At 33.6% G+C, this 19,786-nt stretch overlaps 2 protein-coding genes across 2 annotated transcripts; one reads left to right on the top strand and one right to left on the bottom strand.

Annotated features, from left to right (window-relative positions):
* Positions 1-7,455: 7,455 nt before the first annotated feature.
* LOC111910631 (polygalacturonase At1g48100) lies at positions 7,456-10,493 on the top strand. The gene is made up of 7 exons (XM_023906458.2): positions 7,456-7,677; positions 7,854-7,982; positions 8,098-8,280; positions 8,647-8,854; positions 8,995-9,076; positions 9,694-9,802; positions 9,891-10,493. Exons 1-7 carry the CDS (start codon positions 7,474-7,476, stop codon positions 10,302-10,304), a joined length of 1,329 nt encoding a protein of 442 aa, XP_023762226.1. The 5' UTR covers positions 7,456-7,473; the 3' UTR covers positions 10,305-10,493.
* A 414-nt stretch (positions 10,494-10,907) lies between these two features.
* Positions 10,908-14,306, bottom strand: LOC111910637 (high affinity nitrate transporter 2.5). The gene is made up of 2 exons (XM_023906465.3): positions 12,840-14,306; positions 10,908-11,469 (listed from the first exon to the last, which is right to left on the bottom strand). Exons 1-2 carry the CDS (start codon positions 13,982-13,984, stop codon positions 11,097-11,099), a joined length of 1,518 nt encoding a protein of 505 aa, XP_023762233.1. The 5' UTR covers positions 13,985-14,306; the 3' UTR covers positions 10,908-11,096.
* Between the last annotated feature and the right edge of the window lie 5,480 nt (positions 14,307-19,786).

The raw sequence follows: 19,786 nt of genomic DNA, 5'->3' as shown, positions 1-19,786 counted from the left end.
TTATTATTATTATTATTATTATTATTATTATTATTATTATTATTATTAATTTTATTTTGGATGAAAAAGAAATATAAAATTAAAAGGAATTAAGTTTTGGGTTAAAAGTGTCAAAATAGGAAAAGTGGTGCGACAGGGAGTGTTTATGAATAAAAAACGAAAGGCTTGTAACAAGTTGTTCCTTTGTTCAACTGGTAAAGCACCTTGTTGAATTTGGAGAAGATCTGTGTTCGATTCTTGGCAGCCTCAACTTCATTTCCTATTTTTGATATGCGAAGGCGAGGATTCAGCTGCTATGCGAGCAGGAGGTCCAAGCTGCGAGGCAGTAAACCTCCGGCGACCGTGAACAGTTTCCAGCCACAAACTCTGGCCGTGAACTCCAAACCCCTAGCCGTCGGCCGCAAACTCCGACCAAAAACACCGATTTTTCAACTTTGAAGCTCCAAAACTCGATCAAAAACCCTTTTTTATGAAAAACACGAAGAACAAACCTCCCTTATTTTTGCGAGATCTATCCAAAAACGCAAGAATATTTTGAAAATAAGATCAAATAATGCTCCAAATCTGACAAAATTGACCGATACAACTTGGCTCTGATACCAATTGTAAGTCCCTAATTTGCCTGTGTATCAATCAGATCCGTTTGATGGTGCGGAATCCCAATCAAACGGATGATGCCAGATCACAATAAGAATAGAAGGAGAAGAAGAATCTTGATTGTATTGATGATATAAATGAAATTCCTTACAAGAGATTCTCTCACACTATATGCTCTCTCTTCTTCTCTCTTGGCCGTACAATCTCTAGGGTTTTTCAGCCAGTTCCTCACACCCTAACACCTATATTTATACTTGGGAGTATGGGCTAACTGAACTTGGGCTGTAAATGGGTTTACGGCCGTAAGGTGTTTACGACCGTAAACTCCAAAAATATTATAGAAAAATACAATTGCCCAGAAAAGCAAAGTATAAACCATATTTTGACCCAATATTATATAAACCATATTATATAAAAATACATTCTACTTCTCTACCCCTCTGAAACAATAAGTAATAGAATTCTGAATCTATCCTCTCTCTAAATGGTTGTCTGCTCACCCGGTGTAAGGAGTACTCTGGAAGTTCTTGATGGCTGGGGCATATCAGGAAGCGGGAAACATGTTCTAGTACACTTAAAATTGAACACATACAGATTGTCTGTAGATCTCGCTGCTCGATTTAGGTGGACAACAATATCCCAGGTTGTAGTCAGTTAAATGGTCTTAAGAAAAAATTATTTAAGAATTAGGGCCAATCATGATAATAAAGTTACAATTAGATATATGCATCTATCATGTCATTGGTAAATTGTCCAAAATTGTCACAAATTTTTTGTGTTTAAGTGGACAACAATACCGGCGATCAATCAGACGAAGATGTGAAGATAAGGGTACCGACAAGTGGAATAAGGGTGTCCAACAACTTTGATCCCAAATCACTCTTAAAGTTAGCTATTATTTTTGTTTTTGTTAAGTTTGTTCACAGTGTTCTTCCAGTTTAAATATAAGGGGGAGAACTAAAAATAAGATAAAATTAATAAAAAAAACAACAAAAAAAAATCAAAAAAATTAAAATAAAAAATTAGTGTTATTTCTATTTTACTTTTTGTTCTAAGTTTTCTTTTAGTTTTGTTTTGTCTTGAAAAGTGATTTCAGGTATAGATAAGACTCATGAAGTTTGTGTTGAAGATTTCTGAGCCAAGGGTTCGTCCGTGAGCATCGAAGAATTCTCATTCGAAGGAGCAAGAAATGAAGATTATTCTTTCAACATTCAATCCTTCAACCCCAGAAGCAAGGTGAAGCAGAAATTGAAGATTATGTGACGGATTGCATTGAAGCCTCCTCAATCAGTCTGTTGCTATCTTTGTACCTGCTGAAGTTATCCAGAAAATTATTTCTCTTTGAAGTTGTCTCTGAAGATTTTCAAGATGAAAGCGTCATCTTTCAAGAATCAGTACATCAAGCATCCTCACCCAATGTGCGTTCAATTCCAAATCTTGAAGAATTGCCCAAATGCTCAAGATGAAGTCATTGATTGAAGTTAAATGCTGAAGCCAAGCTCTCATTGAAGATTGACAAGAAGAGCCAGCTACTTTTTAGGGGGAGCTTGTTGGGTCAATTAAGAAAAAAAGCTATAAACCAAGGGGGAGATTGTTGGGTCAAAATATGGTTTATACTTTGCTTTTCTGGGCAATTGTATTTTTCTATAATATTTTTGGAGTTTACGGTCATGTTTACGGTTGAGTTTACGGCCGTAAACCCATTTACGGCCCAATTTTAGTTAGCCCATACTCCCAAGTATAAATATACGTGTTAGGGTGTGAAGAACTGATTGAAAAACCCTATAGATTGTACGGCCAAGAGAGAGAGAGAGAGAGAGAGAGAGAGAGAGAGAGAGAGAGAGAGAGAGCATATTGTGTGAGAGAATCTATTGTAAGGAATTTCATTTATATCATCAATACAATCAAGATTCTTCTTCTCCTTCTCTTCTTATTGTGATCTGGCATCATCCGTTTGATTGAGATTCCGCACCATCAAACGAATCTGATTGATACACAGGCAAATTTAGGACTTACAATTGGTATCAGAGCCAAGTTGTATCAGTCAATTTTATCAGATTTGGAGCATTATTTGATCTTATTTTCGAAATAATCTTGCGTTTTTGGATAGATCTCGCAAAAATAAGGGGGGTTTGTTCTTCGTGTTTTTCATAAAAAAAAGTTTTTGATCGAGTTTTGGAGCTTCAAAGTCGAAAAATCGGTGTTTTTTGTTAAGTTTGTTCATAGTGTTCTAATTGTAAGTCCCTAATTTGTCTGTATATCAATCAGATCCGTTTGATGGTGCGGAATCTCAATCAAACGGATGATGTCAGATCACAATAAGAAGAGAAGGAGAAGAAGAATCTTGATTGTATTGATGATATAAATGAAATTCCTTACAATAGATTCTCTCACACAATATGCTCTCTCTTCCTCTCTCTCTCTTGGCCGTACAATCTCTAGGGTTTTTCAATCAGTTCCTCACACCCTAACACCTATATTTATACTTGGGAGTATGGGCTAACTGAACTTGGGCCGTAAATGGGTTTACGGCCGTAAACTCAACCGTAAACATGACCGTAAACTCCAAAAATATTATATAAAAATACAATTGCCCAGAAAAGCAAAGTATAAACCATATTTTGACCCAACAACCCTAAACTATTTTGGTGTTATAAAACTTGTTTTAGATGGTGTAATGGTTATGCTAATCCATTTTCAATACCTAATATCAAAATTTCAAGTTTTATATGGTTATTTTATGATTCTTGAAATTGTTGATATGCATGTTCATGAACTTATGAGTTTAGAAGATCATATGAATTATTTGTAACTTGCTTGTTAGTTTAATTCTTGATCATTATGTGTTTTAATGGAATCGATAATTTGTCCTCAAGTTATGGATTACCAAAAGTCATTCCTTATAAATCTATTAAAGAAACACATAGGTTATATAAAATGAAAAGTCTCTTTTTTTAATAAACCATTAACTCATAAGTTATGAAAGATGAAAAGTTTTGAAAGTTACAATTTTCCCTCAAGTTTTGGAACATGTAAAGTCACTTTAAAAACTTTAGTTCCAACCACTAGAATTTCAAAAGTTAAAATTCAACCCTTATACTTATAATATTATAAGTTTAATAATAATTATATATGTATAAGAACAAGTCGTTTTACCGTTAGTAGACCTCATTCACGAAGCCGGTCTATAAGGGGGGTATAAGGTTGCAGCCTATAAAATGGCAGCTTAATGGGTGTCCACTCTCACCTGCTACTTCCTTGATCGGTGGAGGGTCGTTAGCCGAACGGGTAAGACAATGACTTTAAATCTTCATTAAAAGTATGATGAATATAAAATAACTAAATGTTTTTATAAATTCCCAATCTTAGTTACTTTAGGAAAATGTGAATAAGGTGCTAACCCATGAAATTACACTTTACACTTTGATTAAGTCATTAGTGGAGCATGTGTGGTTAACCGGCACACTAACATGGACTTAACAAGGTAGGAAAAGGGTGGCTTAAGGCTTATCATAGGTCGGTGGAGCGCGTGTGGTTGACCGGCACATCGATTGAATGATAAACATTAAGGGTACCAGTCACAAAACCTGAAGGGCACACTCGAGATTGAAACATGTCATTGAAAAGTTCAATGAATCTCAAAGAATCTAGGAGTTTCAAAACCAACATACTATGGGTCCAATCATCCTCGGGATGGAATACCCCAGGCCCACAACCAACCTGTTGGAATGCTCACATACTATAAGTCCAATCATCCTCGGGATGGAATACTCACAGCCCACAACCAACAGGTTGGAATGCCCAAGTCTATTGGCCTCCGCACAAAGTAGATAAGCCTCAACCTCTAAACAAACATGTGCACACACACACACACACACACACATATATATATATATATATATATATATATATATATATATATATATATATATATATATATATATAACAGATAATCACATATCAGTCTATAGACAACAACTGATCTAACGGATCATACCGCATAACACATAATATTATCCTACCCTCTAGGATACCGATCTAACAGATCATACTAGGATAACATAACTAGATAACAATCCAAATGGCCGGCCTTGGTGCCTTAGACCCTTAAGTATAGTGATGATAACTCACCTTGCAACTGCCGACTGGAAATAGAAAGCTTAACTCTCGGATCACTGCCACCAACGCCACCACCTATATCCAACACGTCCCAAAGTTCATAAATTCCCGAGATACCCCCATAACTCAACTGGTCAACCCCTGGTCAAATCCAAAGTTAACTGTCAAGGTCAACAGTCCATGTTAACCTCAACTCGTCGAGCACCCTCAACCATTCGCTGAGTTCTTGCCTAATTTTACCAACTCGCCGAGTCACCCACTGACTCGTCGAGTACAGGGCAATCTTCATCGGACTCGTCGAGTTACTCATCCGACTTGTCGAGCCCACGACCAACTTCATCGGACCAGCCGAGTCGACCATGCCACTCGTCGAGTCCCTTCAGACCTTCATCCATACAGATGCTTTTTAAGCCATGCAAAGACTCCAGATTATAGATCCAACCTTCCAAGGCCTTCTTATCACGTAAAGTTGCAGACTTTACGTGCATGCAAGACTTTAAGGCCCTAAAATGACAAAACTAAGCTTGAAATGAAGTCCAACACTTGAGGGAAGGCTTATACTTGTCAAAACTGCTACTTTTATGGATCTAGAGACCAAAGGGAGTCCAGATCTGAAGTTGCAGCTTCAGATCTTGGCTCAAACACAAAAGCCCTTCCTAAAACCCACCCAAAAAGAGATTAAAGATGAGATAAGCTGAAGAGACAACTTAATACCTTCCAGAGAGTGTCAACTGATGTATATCCTTGCTTCCCACGAGTTCCTGGCTTCGATTTACTTGTTTCCCCAAGAGTTCCACACACAGATCTCTCTTCTAATCTGTATCACAACAAAGAAATACACACACACGATTTAGGGTTTAAGGGTGCCAAGGAGCTATAAATAGGAGGCTGGGGAAGGCCAAAGATCCTTTAAATAGGGTGCAACACCCCGAGATTTAGGGTTTTATCTGCCAGCTCCTACTCGTCGAGTCCCTTCTTGGACTCGGCGAGTATATCACTAAAACACGCGGACCAACCCGCTGCTACTCGACGAGTAGTGCGGCCAACTCGTTGAGTAGACCTTGAAACCAAGAAAATTCTTACATAAACCAATACCTGAAAATTGGGGCGTTACAAGTGGAGGTTCTACAGCTTGAAAGAGCATGCAATATGCTTAAATACAACATATTCAACCAACTAAGCAAGGAAACAAACTAAAATAGGTGTACTAGAAAAAATGGGTTGGTTCGAATTAATTAGCCGGTATTTTGACTTTTTCGTAAAAAAAATTAATTTATGATTAAATCGTAAACTGACCGAAAAGATTGAGAAATTATAAGAGAATTACCATTTTTTAAGGCTTCAACACACTTTTTGTTCTATATATATATATATATATATATATATATATATATATATATATATATATATATATATATATATATATATATATATATATATATATATATATATATATATAATGGTGATTGTTATTTGTCAAAATCTTTTATAACACACACATAGAGGCCAGCAATGAAACTTGGTATCCACTTTTGGAATCGAAACGGATTCTAAACTATCGGTTTTGAACTACCTGCAATTGTTCAATTTTCGATTTATAAAATTATAAACAAATTGAAATCAGCTATGGTTCCATTTCTATTTTTTTTGGAATCGTTGCCCGATGGGTACCCGTCAGTTCAGTTACAATAAAGGGTACCCAAATTTAGTTCTCATTTTTTTAAACCACTCCCCTCCTACCTTTGAACTAGAATTTACTTTAGTATTGCTTTATTCGCAAGATTTCTACAGTAAAATTACAAGTTACAACCTCGTTTATTGGATTGGATTTTGTTTTGGTTTCGTTTACATTGATTGTCTAACATATCTAAATTAGTTTCTTGATGTAAGTACATTCTTTAATTCTTTTCCTACATCTAATAAGTTTTTTTTCGGATGCTAAACAATGATTTGCTCAATTTTTTTCTAAATCTTTTACGGAGTACATTGATAATTGTAATGCTTAACTTTTGTTACTTTCCGGATTGTATTATAAAAGCTTAATTTCTTTTGTTTGACACTTTGTAATGGTTAAGTTTTGTCGCTATTTTGTCATCGACTAATAGTAAAGTTAATAAAAAATGAAACCGGGTCCTTTGTGAATGCTCACCTAAAAGAAGGCTATGTGCACCCAATTTATGTTGTATGTATTTTTATCACATTTTATATTACCAAATGCTATTTTTTATCATTAATTTTTTAGTTATCAGTCAAATATAACCTTAAAATACAATTCTTAAATCATCCATATTTGCTAGATAACCTTAAATAATTGATTATCTTATTATTGTAATTTTAAACAATAAAAGACATTCAAACATTATCTCTTAAATTACATTATCTAAAATCAAAATCACAATTTAAAACTCATCTCGTAAAAAACAGATGATTATTGTCCCATAATTTATCTAGGACTTTACGTTAGATGGAATCTAAGAGAATATAAAAAGAGGAAGAAAGTGGATACACAATAAGCTACCGAGTTGGTGTTCACCGCCCCAGTAAGGACATTGTCTAATCTTTCGACGGTGTAAAGCATAACACAATTCTTGAATACCCAGTGGAGTTTTTAAACATCAAAAAGTATATTCCACAATTATTAGGTCTATGTAGTTAAAAGCTCCAATAATTTAAGTTGAAAAGCTCAACTATAAAAAACTACTAGCTGCTTACATGCTCTAAACACAACTTCTTGAAACACTTAATTAGTTTAAACATATGAAGCAAAACATGAAGCACTATTCTGTTTTCCTTTCTAGCATTTTTGTATTCTATTGTCTTTTTACAATAATCGAAGGAAGAAAATTCCATAGCAGTTGCAAGAAGCATCACAAGGGTTATGGGCATTCTTGTAATTCTACAACCATTTTCAACATAATGTCATTTGGAGCTAAAGCCAGTGGAGTTTCTGATGATTCCAAGGTAAATGAAACTATATATATATATATATATATATATATATATATATATATATATATATATATATATATATATATTTTAACAGTGAAACTTGAACTCAAAACTATAAAATTCAAAGACTCAATGAAAAAAAACTTGTTACTTAAATTTTTTCTTATCATGTAATATAATATATATAGAAACTCGTAATGGCATGGAAATCAGCATGTAAAGTTCCTGAAGGAGTTGTGCAAATTCCGTTAGGTCATAAGTTTCTCATCAAACCGGTAACACTTCAAGGGCCGTGTACGGGTCATGTTACTTTTCAGGTAACTTTCTCTATTTTGTTTTTGTTATGTAACATGTCCAAAAAGAGAAGGAAAAAAAGATTTTTTTTTTTTGGTATCTAGTATCTAATATATGTTTAAATTATATTTATAACAGATAGATGGGACACTACTAGCACCGTCGAAAATTGGATCATGGTCAAAGTCAAACTTGTTTCAATGGATAAATTTCAAATGGGTTCAAAATTTGACAATCCAAGGAAGTGGTATTGTTGATGGTCAAGGCTACAATTGGTGGAATCCCATGAAATCCAAACACATTTCAGATATCAAACCAACTGTAAGACACAACTATTTGATACAAGATTAAGTTAGGTTCATGTATTTTTCAAAATGGATGGAGTTATTAACAAAACACCATCTTTTTCTATATTTATCAAAAAAAAAAATAATAATAACAACCAATTTTGTATCCCTATGATGGAGAGTTTGTTTTTTTGACCACAAAAAAGACCTTGAAAAAAAGATTTTTTTTGTTGGAGAAAAATCATCTATTCCGCAATTTAAGCATATTAAGTCAAATGCAAAACTTCTATATATAACTTTTTGACTTCAGTGATGTCCCCTTTAAGCATGTTAAGTCAAAGAGCTTATTCATGTTTATCAGTTCCGTATATATAAGATGTTTTGTTTTTTTGTTAAATAGGCATTGAGATTTTATGCAAGCGAAGATATCACTATTCGTGACATCACCATAAATAATAGTCCACAAGTTCATTTGAAATTCGACAACTCTCGAGGAGTCAAAGTCAACAACATTACCATTTCATCACCCGGAAATAGTCCAAACACAGATGGCATTCACCTCCAAAACACACGTGATGTAGAGATCATGTATTCAAATATCGGAACAGGTATTGAAATTTTATTTTCAAAATATTAAATGCTTTCAGTTATATGATTGTTTCTTGTTTTGTGTAATAATATTAATTATCATAATAGTAATTATTGATTATTTTGTGTAACAATATTTGAGTTTATAATTCTGTAACAGGAGATGATTGTGTCTCCATACAAACTGGATGTTCAAATGTTCACATTCATCACATAAACTGTGGCCCGGGTCATGGTATAAGGTACTTCATACAAATTACCAAAACAGGGCAAAAGAAATATAGTTATTTTAACTGCTAACTATATTCCAAGGAAATATTTATAGTATACATAAGTGTATATTTATAATGATAGCAATTATATTGATTTAATTTCAGTTGTGATTAATTTAACTAACTTAAAGAGTCGAGTTTGAACAAAAAGGATGAAAAATAGTGTTCATGATTTACATATTTGATAAGAATTTGAAGAATTTAATCCCAAATAACATAGTAAATGCCTGAAAGCTTCTACATGATAAACAGTGCTTAAAAACAAAATTCTAAAAGCAAGTAATATGCACTTGTAAATCAACACTTCGCATGTGGGCCCTTTATCTGTTTATGTATGCATGCCTCTTTCTTAAACATTATTCATGCCGTGAGATATATAATACTATTACTTTTTTATTAAAAAAATTGATTGCCCTTATCATCACATATAAGATAATTCTAAACTAGTTTAGAAAAAAAACTTCCATACTACAAGTCCTCAACAACAACGTCATCTATATTGCTAAATATTGTCACTAATTCTTTTCTCAAACCGGGCCTTTTTTTATAAGTATTAATTTTCTTCTACTTTTGTAACATGTCTTCAGTATTGGAGGATTAGGAAAAGATAAAAGTATCGCATGTGTATCGGATATTTTGATAGAGAATTCTATTATTGAAAACACTCTTTATGGAGCAAGGATCAAGACATGGCAGGTATATATCTACACATACATTATGCCAATTTCATTCCAAAATGACTTATGTAGGACAACTTGTTAATTTTCACTTGTGTCTTTGACAGGGTGGAGTAGGGTTGGTGAAAAATGTTACTTTTTCAAACATTCAGATAGTAGATGTTAATTTTCCAATAGTAATCAACCAATACTATTGTGACAAGAGTCTTTGTCAAAATCAAACAGGCTCTATAGCCATAAAGGGGGTGAATTTTGACAAAATTGTGGGAACTTACTCAACTCAACCTATCCACTTAGCATGTAGTGATGAAATTCCATGTACAGATATTGATTTAAGTGATATTCAATTAAAACCTTCTAGAGGACCACTTGGAGGATCTCAGCTTCAACAAGCATTGTGTTGGAACTCTTATGGGAAATCAAAGGGTCCATTGGTACCATATAGTATCAACTATTGTTTAAGGAAAGGTGGTGATGATTCGATTCACCCAATTTCAGGATCTTCTAATGAATTATGTTGAAGGACAATTAATATGAGGGAAATTTGTGTAGAAAATGTAAATGTTGAAGGACAAGTATGTAAATGTAATGAGCGTATTGACTTTGGGCTCGGACCAGTTGGTGGGCCAAGTCTTTGCTTAGACTAATAGGCGAAGATAGCACGGCAAATTGGCAATGACTTCAAGTGTTAAAAGTGACTTATGTGTTAAGCCATCATTTGTTCAAATGTATTAATTTCAGCATCTTTGATTCTTGAAAAAGTGATAATTTTGAATAACTTATCTACAAAATGATTTTTTATTTTATTATTATTTTTATAGTTAATTGGATAAAAAGTCTCCTAAAATCTATTTAAACGCCTATGATCTGTTAAATTATTTTACTCAATTCATTATTATTATTATTATTATTACAACTTTTGTAACTATATTTAATGCATTATATTTTTGTAGAATTTTTAAAAAGGTCATAAATTCTTTTGCACTTGGTAGGCCAACGCATCCCCATCTTTTTGGTTTTATATTTCGAAAATCCACCCTATGACTTTTTATCTTCAATTCTGATTTATTGTGATATTTTAAAATATATGTAAATAGGAAATTTATTCATTCAACACGAAGAAATATAAACGAGAGGACTGAATTTATACAAATCATTGATGCAAACATAAAGATTTACAAAGTACAATCGTTCACTCGACCCACAACAGTATACAACTTTTACTTCAAGAAAATACGGGTCATAATCAAACTATGACTATGAGTACACACCAAAACATTTTTCTTAGACTCTTGGAAATGGTATAAATACATTTACACAAATGTTGGAGAAGTCTCATAATTAGATGGAATCGGAGCAGACGAACCTTTTTTGCCTCTTTCAGTTCTACTATTATCAGCAAATTTCAAACTCATTTTGTGAAATCCTTGTTCTTTTTCAGCTTTAGACCATTCGGAGAGATAATAATCTTGTTCTGTGGATCCTTTTTTGGGTCCACAGAACAACCCGCCCCATTGCGGGAAGTATATGAAAAGAATTGGAAGTGTACAACACATCATCATTACTCCCATTAGCATCATACCTTCTTCTGTTGAGTATCTTGACCCCCTGAAGAATATCACTTGTGTCAAAACAGCCCCTACATTTCCTCCACCACCGGTCATCCCTGAAATCACACCTAATGACCTGAAAATAGAAGAAAATTCATTATCATATAAGTTAAAGAAAAATAAAACAATACTTTAAAAGTAAAATATCAATGTGTATTTTACGTGTGAATAAAAAAGTTTGTTTTCAAAAGGTGGGGATCCATATTGGGCCTACTGGTAGTAATTGTGTAACAAGCAAATTCATATAAGAGTTCTTTAGTTTAGTCAAACATTTGACTATATATTATTAATTGCAGTCAATGAAGAATATTCAAGTCCCCAGATTCCTTGTAATTAGAAAAGATATCTTTCATAGAATTTAGTTGCAATATAATATAATATCTTAACAAAATATAGAAAATATAAAATAAAAATATCTTTACACATAGAATAATAATATTTTTTATTTATTTTCTATAGTCGGTATCTTTCTCTTATGAATCAAGCATGAAGCATTCGGCGAAGTCAAGTAAATAACGACAAAAGAAAATTAAAATAATAACGTTTAGCAATATTGTAGGTTAAATATGATTTTCCTATTTTACATTTGTTTACGAAACAAGTAATTACAAAATATCATTATTATATTTGACTTCAATTTAAAAAAAAATCAATATAATCCTCCTTAATAAATGAAACTTTTTTTTTATCACATGTCAATCTCTCATGAGTTTTGATACTTGTCATTTTATGGTATTTTTGAAATAAATATTATCCACTTGTCAAATTTTGATTTGTTTCAATTTTTAAAATTAAAGTCATATATAGTTATATATGTAAACTATTAAATATCATATATATGATATTAAATTGCAATCAATATGTTTCTTTTTTATTTTAAAATTATATATTAAAAAATATTTTCTATTTACATTTTAATGTTTAATATTTTTTAAATCAACTCGTGTATTACACAGGTTTCACACCTAATTATAGAACATTTCAAAATATTAACTCACAAACTTTGAACATTTATCATAATTATATTTGATTATCTTTTATAAAACAAAGATATATATGAATTTTCATGTAAAATATTTAAAGTTTCTAAATTATAGTACCTTCTTTTTTATCTAAACTTTCTAAATTATACAATGGTGACTTGCCATTTGCCAAGACATTTGTGATAATTATAGATAACCATTTATTATCTTTTATAAAAAAAAGATATGCATAGTATATTTTTAACTAAACTGTCAAAATTATAGAAAGGTGACTTGCCATTTGCCAAAACTTCGGGTTGATTTTTAAACTTTATAAATAAGTTGTATAAGTTATTTCGACTCATTTAAGCTCTTTATACATTTTAGAAGTAGAAATAAAATATGATTAAATTAAAATGTTCATAAATAAAGTTAATAATAATATAAAATATAATTAAAAATCCATGGAAATAACATTACGTACCTACGGGAGACGAAAGGGACGACACCGAACGTAAGTCCACAAGCAGCTTGAACAAACACAGAGAACACAAGCATCACGGCAATGGAGGCGCTCAAAGATCCAACCTTCCCAAGTAACAAACACAGCAACCCTCCGAGCATCTGCACCACCCACAGCGTCCACAATCTTCCCCTCATTCCGAACCTCTTCGCCACCACATCTGACAATATCCCTCCGCCGGGCCTCGAAAAGAGATTCGCCAGTCCAAAACTCGCAGCTATTATCCCCGCCGTGTGCAAGTTCACATTGAATCGATCGTAGAAATACTGCGCGATAATATTATCGATGGTCAACTCCACCCCGAAACAATACCCGTAAGTCAAGGCCAAGATCCATCCTCTGTAATTGGTGATGGCGTGGTAGAAGACTTGTGAGAAGCTATCTTTGTGTTTCTCGCCGGAGTTTTCGAGTCTGACGTAGTTCCCGTCGGGCATGTCTTGTCCCAGGAAGAAAATGGCAAACGCACTAAGTGTTTGAAAAATTGCCGGAATGAAAAATGCGATTCTCCAGGCGGTGAATTTTGTTGAACCGATTTGGGTGTGGATTAGGGAGTAAACGAGTGGCATGATTAGTTGTGTAGCTCCTCCGCCGAGGTTACCCCAGCCGCCGGAGAGTCCGTTGGCGGTGCCGACGACTCCTGGGGAGAACATGGAGCTCATCCAGAACTGGGTGGAAACAAAGGTGGCTAAAGAGAATCCGGTGAAGAAACGGACCATTAAGAAAGCCGCCGGAGAGTTAGCGATGGCGCTAAGGAACACCGCTGGAGCTGTGAGGAGGATGAGGGAAGAGGAGGCGAGGCGCGGACCGAACAAATCACATGCAGTCCCCATAGCAACACGAGCAAAAACCGCACCAGAAACGGCGGCGATCCCAGCATTGCCAATGTCGGTGGCGGTTAAATTAAGATTATCACGGATGATCGGAAGGAGTGGTGGAGCAGCGAAAGTAGAAACGAAGCAAGCGAAGAAAGATACCCATGAGAGATGAAATGCTCGCATGTGAGGGGTAGCCACTGAAAACAACCGGAACACGGTGGCCTTGTGTTCGGAGTCAACCGGAAGTGCAAATTTCCGATCATTGTTGTCGGAATTCTGAGTAACCTCCATTATGTTTGGAAAAAAAAAGCCCAACTATATTTGAACTTAAAGATGATTTTGGGGGGAGTTATATAAGGCAAAAACAAGATACAAAGAAACGCTTTTGCTGAATATAGAAAAGTTAACTGCGGCTGAAAAACAAACAGTTAGTGTTCGTTTTTGTGTGTGGAAATCGGCAGAGGGATAATTCGGGTATAAGTACAAGAAAGCTGAGAGTCGGAAAACTGTGAACGGCAACGAACTGGCCTTTGAGAATGGTTAAAGTTTAAAGCTTTTGTCAGATTATGATGTCCGTCCGCTATTTCTTGTCATTCTCACATGTAGTCAGTTAACTCAAAAGTCTCCTACTACATTAGTACATGTATGTATATACATAAGTGTTGATAACTGTTATTTTATTGGAATAATTTTAGTGATGTTGTAAAACGCTAAAGGAGTTTAGTTTTATGTTTCAAAATTGTTAATTTATTGTTTTTTTTTAAACCAACAAATTAAAAAAATATTTGGACTTTGGAATAGGGATGAGCAAAATGGACCGGCTGGACGGAACCAATCATATACTATACGGGGCTACTATACTGACATACACGGTTATTCTTGGTTCTAGCGGTTCTGGTTCCATATGACCAAATCGGAAGGCCAAAATGACTTAATGATGTTGAAAAATGACTTTATAGGGCAAAAAAAATGAGTTAATGGGCTGCAAAATAATTTAAAAGGGCTGAAATGGAATTAATGGATTGGAAAATGACTTATCAGGCTACAAAACGACTTTGGAACCAAAACCGGCAGCAAAACCATTTTTCCCCTAGCTGGCCGTTTTCCAATTCTTCATTTCAGCAAGTCGATCGGTTCCCAAATGTTTTGGTACTGATCCGGTCCGGCCCTGTTTTATGGTTTTCGAATCATGTAGTGCCTAGTTTGGCAAACTAATAGAGCTATATAAAATGACCTTTTCCAAACCCAATAACGAGATTTTAAAAAGTGAAATAAAAAAAAAACCTTGAATTTTAAAGTAACTATAAAAAAACAAGTTTACCCTTCTCCTTTAACAAACACTCTACCTCACTACCTTCTCTCCATTTGCTATTCCTTTTGGTTTTTAACATAAATACATACTTTTAGCCAAACAAATAAAAAAATGCTTATTAACATATAACATTTTGTCAAAGCATAATTTTCTTTTTCAATTTCAATTACTTCCGAATATCCTGGTAAACCTTTTTATAAAAATAAAAATATATTTAAAAAAAAATATTTGTAGATCCAAACACTACCGGATAGTATTGAAGTTTCCAATGTGGAAAGATAGCAAAGGTCAACCCTGAACGTCATATTTTTAAGAACTTTTTTCTATATCGATAATTATAGGATGCTGCTAATAAGACACCCCTTAGACACCCTATAATCATTTCTATAAAAAGTCAACCTATAATCAACTACTTGTAATCAACTTTTTCTGAAAACAATGTAATTTTAACCAATAAAAATATTTCAAACATTAATTAGGGTTGTCTAAATGGTAAAATAGCACTTGTAAGGTATATGAGTATATCCATATAACCAATTGTGTATAAAAGTTTGTTTTGATATCTATTCTTGTTTGCATGGTTGTTTCTGTTTATTTGTTTTATTTGTTATTTTGATAAACCAAAGTTCCAAGGTATATCCAAATACCAGATTGTTTATAAAAATTTATTTCATTTTAACTAGTATTGTTTGCATGGATATTTTTGTTTATTTGTTATTTTGATTAAGCATTTTTTTTAATGCAAGATGGATTTATTAAATTAGGATAATATAAGTTTTACATAGACGTAGTGGATAAACGAGCAACAAGTTCTGCTGCAACCCCCTTTTTTGATGACAAAACTAATTCTTTTAAAAACAACATTCATAGATCTTGGGGTCATAACATTACTATGCATGACCCATTGGATTTTATTGAAGAGCTCCACCAAATCTGGCGCACGGAAACCGAAAGTATCAAATGTCAAAGGTATAAACGTGTGTTGATTTTCTATGCATGCTTTCTTATGTTTTGCCACTTTGCATGATGTAGCTTTTAACAGTGGCGAATTTAGAACCTAAAACCACGCGATTCCTTATTTAAATAACCCTGAAACATATAACAAACTAAAATATACTAGTAGCGGGTCGGGTCAAAATATCATCATTTTTAGAATTGTATCCGACGAGGGCTTATATCTTCAAATATATTGATAATATTATCTTAATCGAAACTTTCGAATACATCATTTTCACATGATAAAATTTCATAGTTGGCCGTTCTATTGAATCAATGTGTAACACGTACACGCAAAAACCAAAAGTGTTGGCGACCATTCAGTTGTGGGATTTTGTTTATTATTATTAATTATGTTTAATTTTAATTTTAATGGATTTGACTAATTTTTGTTGGATAAATAATTAGTTGGTTTAGGCATTATGCTATTTTTGTTTTTGTAAAAAATTATTAGGTAGTTCCCCTAAAATTTTGCAATATGATTAGGCTTGCAATTAAGATAATTAGGTGGGTCCTAGGACCCACCTTGGTATACTATAGCTATGTCTCTGCTTTTAAAGCAACTTGCCCCACAGTAAAACCCTCACTCCCTAAACCCACAAGAGAGGAAACTCATGTTAGATCCATACATACATGCTTCCCTCCAGTCATCCAAAAACTAAAACATCAGTCGGTCTAAGTCTTGATCTTCCTTCTAACAGGTCGATCAGAAAGTTCACAGGCATGTTTTTCCTTTCCATGATGTCATTTTGTTGTGGCGAATAAGATGTAGACAAATCATGTCTAATACCATCACTTGCACAACACTCCTCAAATATTGATACATATTTACCTCCATGGTCATTGTCTAGTACTTTAATTTTCTTGTTGAGTTGATTCTCAACTACACTTTTATACACTTTAAACTTTTCTATCGTTTCATCTTTATTTTAAGTAAATAGACATAATACAAATTAGTGTAATCATCAATAAAACTGATAAAGTACTTATTTCCACCTTTAGATAGCTTCAACTACATATTACACATATTTGTATCAATTAATATAAGGATTCAATTGTCCTTTCAATGGACTTGACCTTTAAATGTACTTGAATGATTTTCGTGTTAACTTTGATGCAACACAAGTGTTTCATTTGTATTTTTAGTCTATACGAATGTAAGGGATGTGCTCAAGTTTGATTAACCATCTTAATGTGTCAAAATTAACATGTCTAGGTCTAGCATGCTACACATTAGAAGACTCAAGCAAGTAAGAAGAAGGGTTATCATGACATTGATATTATCCATATTGGCCATTACATGGAGTTTAAGCATTCCACCATCTGAATAGCCTTTACCTATAAACATACCCTTTTTGTTTAATACAAGCTTATTAGACTCAAACACCAAGCAAAATCTATGCTTGTTCAACAACCATCTAAAGACTAAGTTCTTCATAATCTCTTGAACATATAACATGATATTGTCATATCTATACATATATTTAGGCATTATTTTAATACATTTATGCTACATTTTAGTTAATAATGAAGATATTTGGTACTTATAATATTTAAATTCTATTCTGTAGCTAAAAAGAACATTATTAAAGAAAAGAAACAGACGTGACGAATAATGGAACTTGGAAGGACTGGAGCTTAAATAGGAGCTTAAAAAGAAAGAAAAATCAAGCAAATACACTCCCCAAGGCATGGCAATAGAGTAACACGCCATGTTTGTAAGGAAATTCACGATGTTTGTGCAAAGACAAAGCTCACGACATGAGATTGATTATTCTAGAAGATTTATATGCATGATGCAGTTTCCTTGTCAGACACGGATTTATATCGATCTCACGACGTGAGACCTCAATTCTCATGACGTGAGATACAATTTTAGAAAACTATAAATACTCCTTTGCACATTCGACTTTAGGAGGTTGGATTTGATTTTCTGGAGAGGTAGTCGAAATCAGAAGCCGGACAAGAGCGAAAAACAACCTTTGGAAGAGAGAATGATTCAAGATTGAAGATTTGAAGATCACACATAACATTCGGTTTGTATTAATTCAATCATGTCGAATTCTTATGATTTTGTGTGCTTATTGTCTGCCATGAGTAGCTAAATATTAGGCTTTCGTTTAGTGTAGATGAACCCTAATACTATGTGCTAGTTACTTATATTTGGATTTTATGAAGTTGGTTAACGTATATGTTTGATTATCATTACCTAGCATGTTAAAGTTTGCATCTTTGTTGCTTTGATTCAAGTTAAGTGTAGTTTCTTGACCAATTGAATTACATGAACTTGTTTACCCAGTAGTTTATGATCATTAAATTGCTAGAGCTAGGATTAATCACATTTTAGATTAAGTGATAAAGGTAACAACTTTAGTTGTGTTGGAGAACATAATTTGATCATAATTGTGTTTAATTAATTGTCCTGATCATAGATAATTATCTTATATATATTTTAAGTAGCCCAGTTTTCATTAATAATCAATTTTGTGTTTGCTTGCGTATGATCATTACATAGTAGTTCGTGAATTGGTGAAAATATTAGTAGATCGGATCGAGACTGCTAATTATATTTGTATTGGTAACCAACTGAGTAAATCCATACTTAGAACGACACATAGGAAAAGGGGGATTCGAAGATAAACGAAAGTGTCTTCTTAATCTTGTTTACAATCGTTTTTAGTTGAGTGCTTAGTTTTAAGTTCCAAACTTGCAATATCTAATAAACACACCTTCTTTGTATATTTTTTTAGATTAATTTTTGGTATTATTTAAGTATAATGAATCTGTTTTATGTGTTCGATTCCAAACTTACTTTACTAAACTATAACTGACTAGGCACATTGTCTATAGGTGTATTGGTAGATAAGCAGTTAGGTTTACAAATTTAAAGCTAGATAATTATAATTTGCACCACGCATCATAACACATCATTAAGTGTTAGCATTTTTCTAGGTGATATCCCTTATGAAATCTTTTAAACACCAAAATTAAATGTTTAGAATCATAATTTCAAGAATAAATTGTTTCCTCAACTTGGACAAAACTAGTAGATATGTAAAACTTCTAACACCCATTTCCCAGAATGGATCAGTGGATGATATAAAAGAGTCTAAGCATGGTTTTTAAGGAAAAGCATATGCCACGATGTAACGCATAAAGTGTCATGATGTGACATGCAAGATGAAGAATGCGTGTTTTGGGTAAGCGTCACACCGTGACAAGAGAATGAACATGACGTGGCGAGCACTGCAACCCAAGGATTCGGGGTTCGAAGCATGACCCAAACACCTGATGGGGTCTAGTGAACCTGGGGTCCGTCTCATGTAGGTTTTGGCTTGTTAGCTTTATAGTTTTGTTTAATAGACCATGAGGAGACCATAGCAATTTCAAGAGTGTTGTAAGACTATGATTTGGCATGTAGCATACAATTGGCTTAAATAGGCCGAAAGTGATTATAAGACTATTATTGGAACATAACATTCACTTGTGGAAGACCATGTGTAACATCCTTATCAGGAATATGATTTTTTTTATGTTCACGAAGTGATAAAGGATGCATCACGACGTGGCCATTGATGCATAAGAGTGCACATCCATTTTGGGTGTCACGACGTGACTGCTGCCATGGTGTTTAACCCTAACTCTGGGATTTGTATCATATTTAAGGGAAGTGAGGGTTAGGGTTTGTACACCCTCACACCTCCATCACCTCCATACTGCTCTCTAAGAATCTCTAGCCCCATTTTTATCATGTGAGCTCCTTTGTGGTGATTTTAGCTTTGAAG

The sequence above is a fragment of the Lactuca sativa genome, chromosome 4, assembly GCF_002870075.4.
Source record: "Lactuca sativa cultivar Salinas chromosome 4, Lsat_Salinas_v11, whole genome shotgun sequence".
Classification (NCBI taxonomy): Eukaryota; Viridiplantae; Streptophyta; class Magnoliopsida; order Asterales; family Asteraceae; genus Lactuca; species Lactuca sativa.
Note: the sequence above shows the minus strand (reverse complement) of the source record. Positions and strands in the feature narration are given on the sequence as shown.

What these genes read in the sequence shown, in the direction of transcription:
- LOC111910631 (XM_023906458.2), top strand. Translation starts at nt 7,474, where the DNA reads ATGAAGCAAAACATGAAGCACTATTCTGTTTTCCTTTCTAGCATTTTT. An exon ending in GTATTCAAATATCGGAACAG is followed by an intron (nt 8,855 to 8,994) that starts GTATTGAAATTT and finishes ATTCTGTAACAG; the next exon opens with GAGATGATTGTGTCTCCATA. An exon ending in GGCCCGGGTCATGGTATAAG is followed by an intron (nt 9,077 to 9,693) that starts GTACTTCATACA and finishes ACATGTCTTCAG; the next exon opens with TATTGGAGGATTAGGAAAAG.
- LOC111910637 (XM_023906465.3), bottom strand. Translation starts at nt 13,984, where the DNA reads ATGGAGGTTACTCAGAATTCCGACAACAATGATCGGAAATTTGCACTT. An exon ending in GTCCCTTTCGTCTCCCGTAG is followed by an intron (nt 11,470 to 12,839) that starts GTACGTAATGTT and finishes TTCTATTTTCAG; the next exon opens with GTCATTAGGTGTGATTTCAG.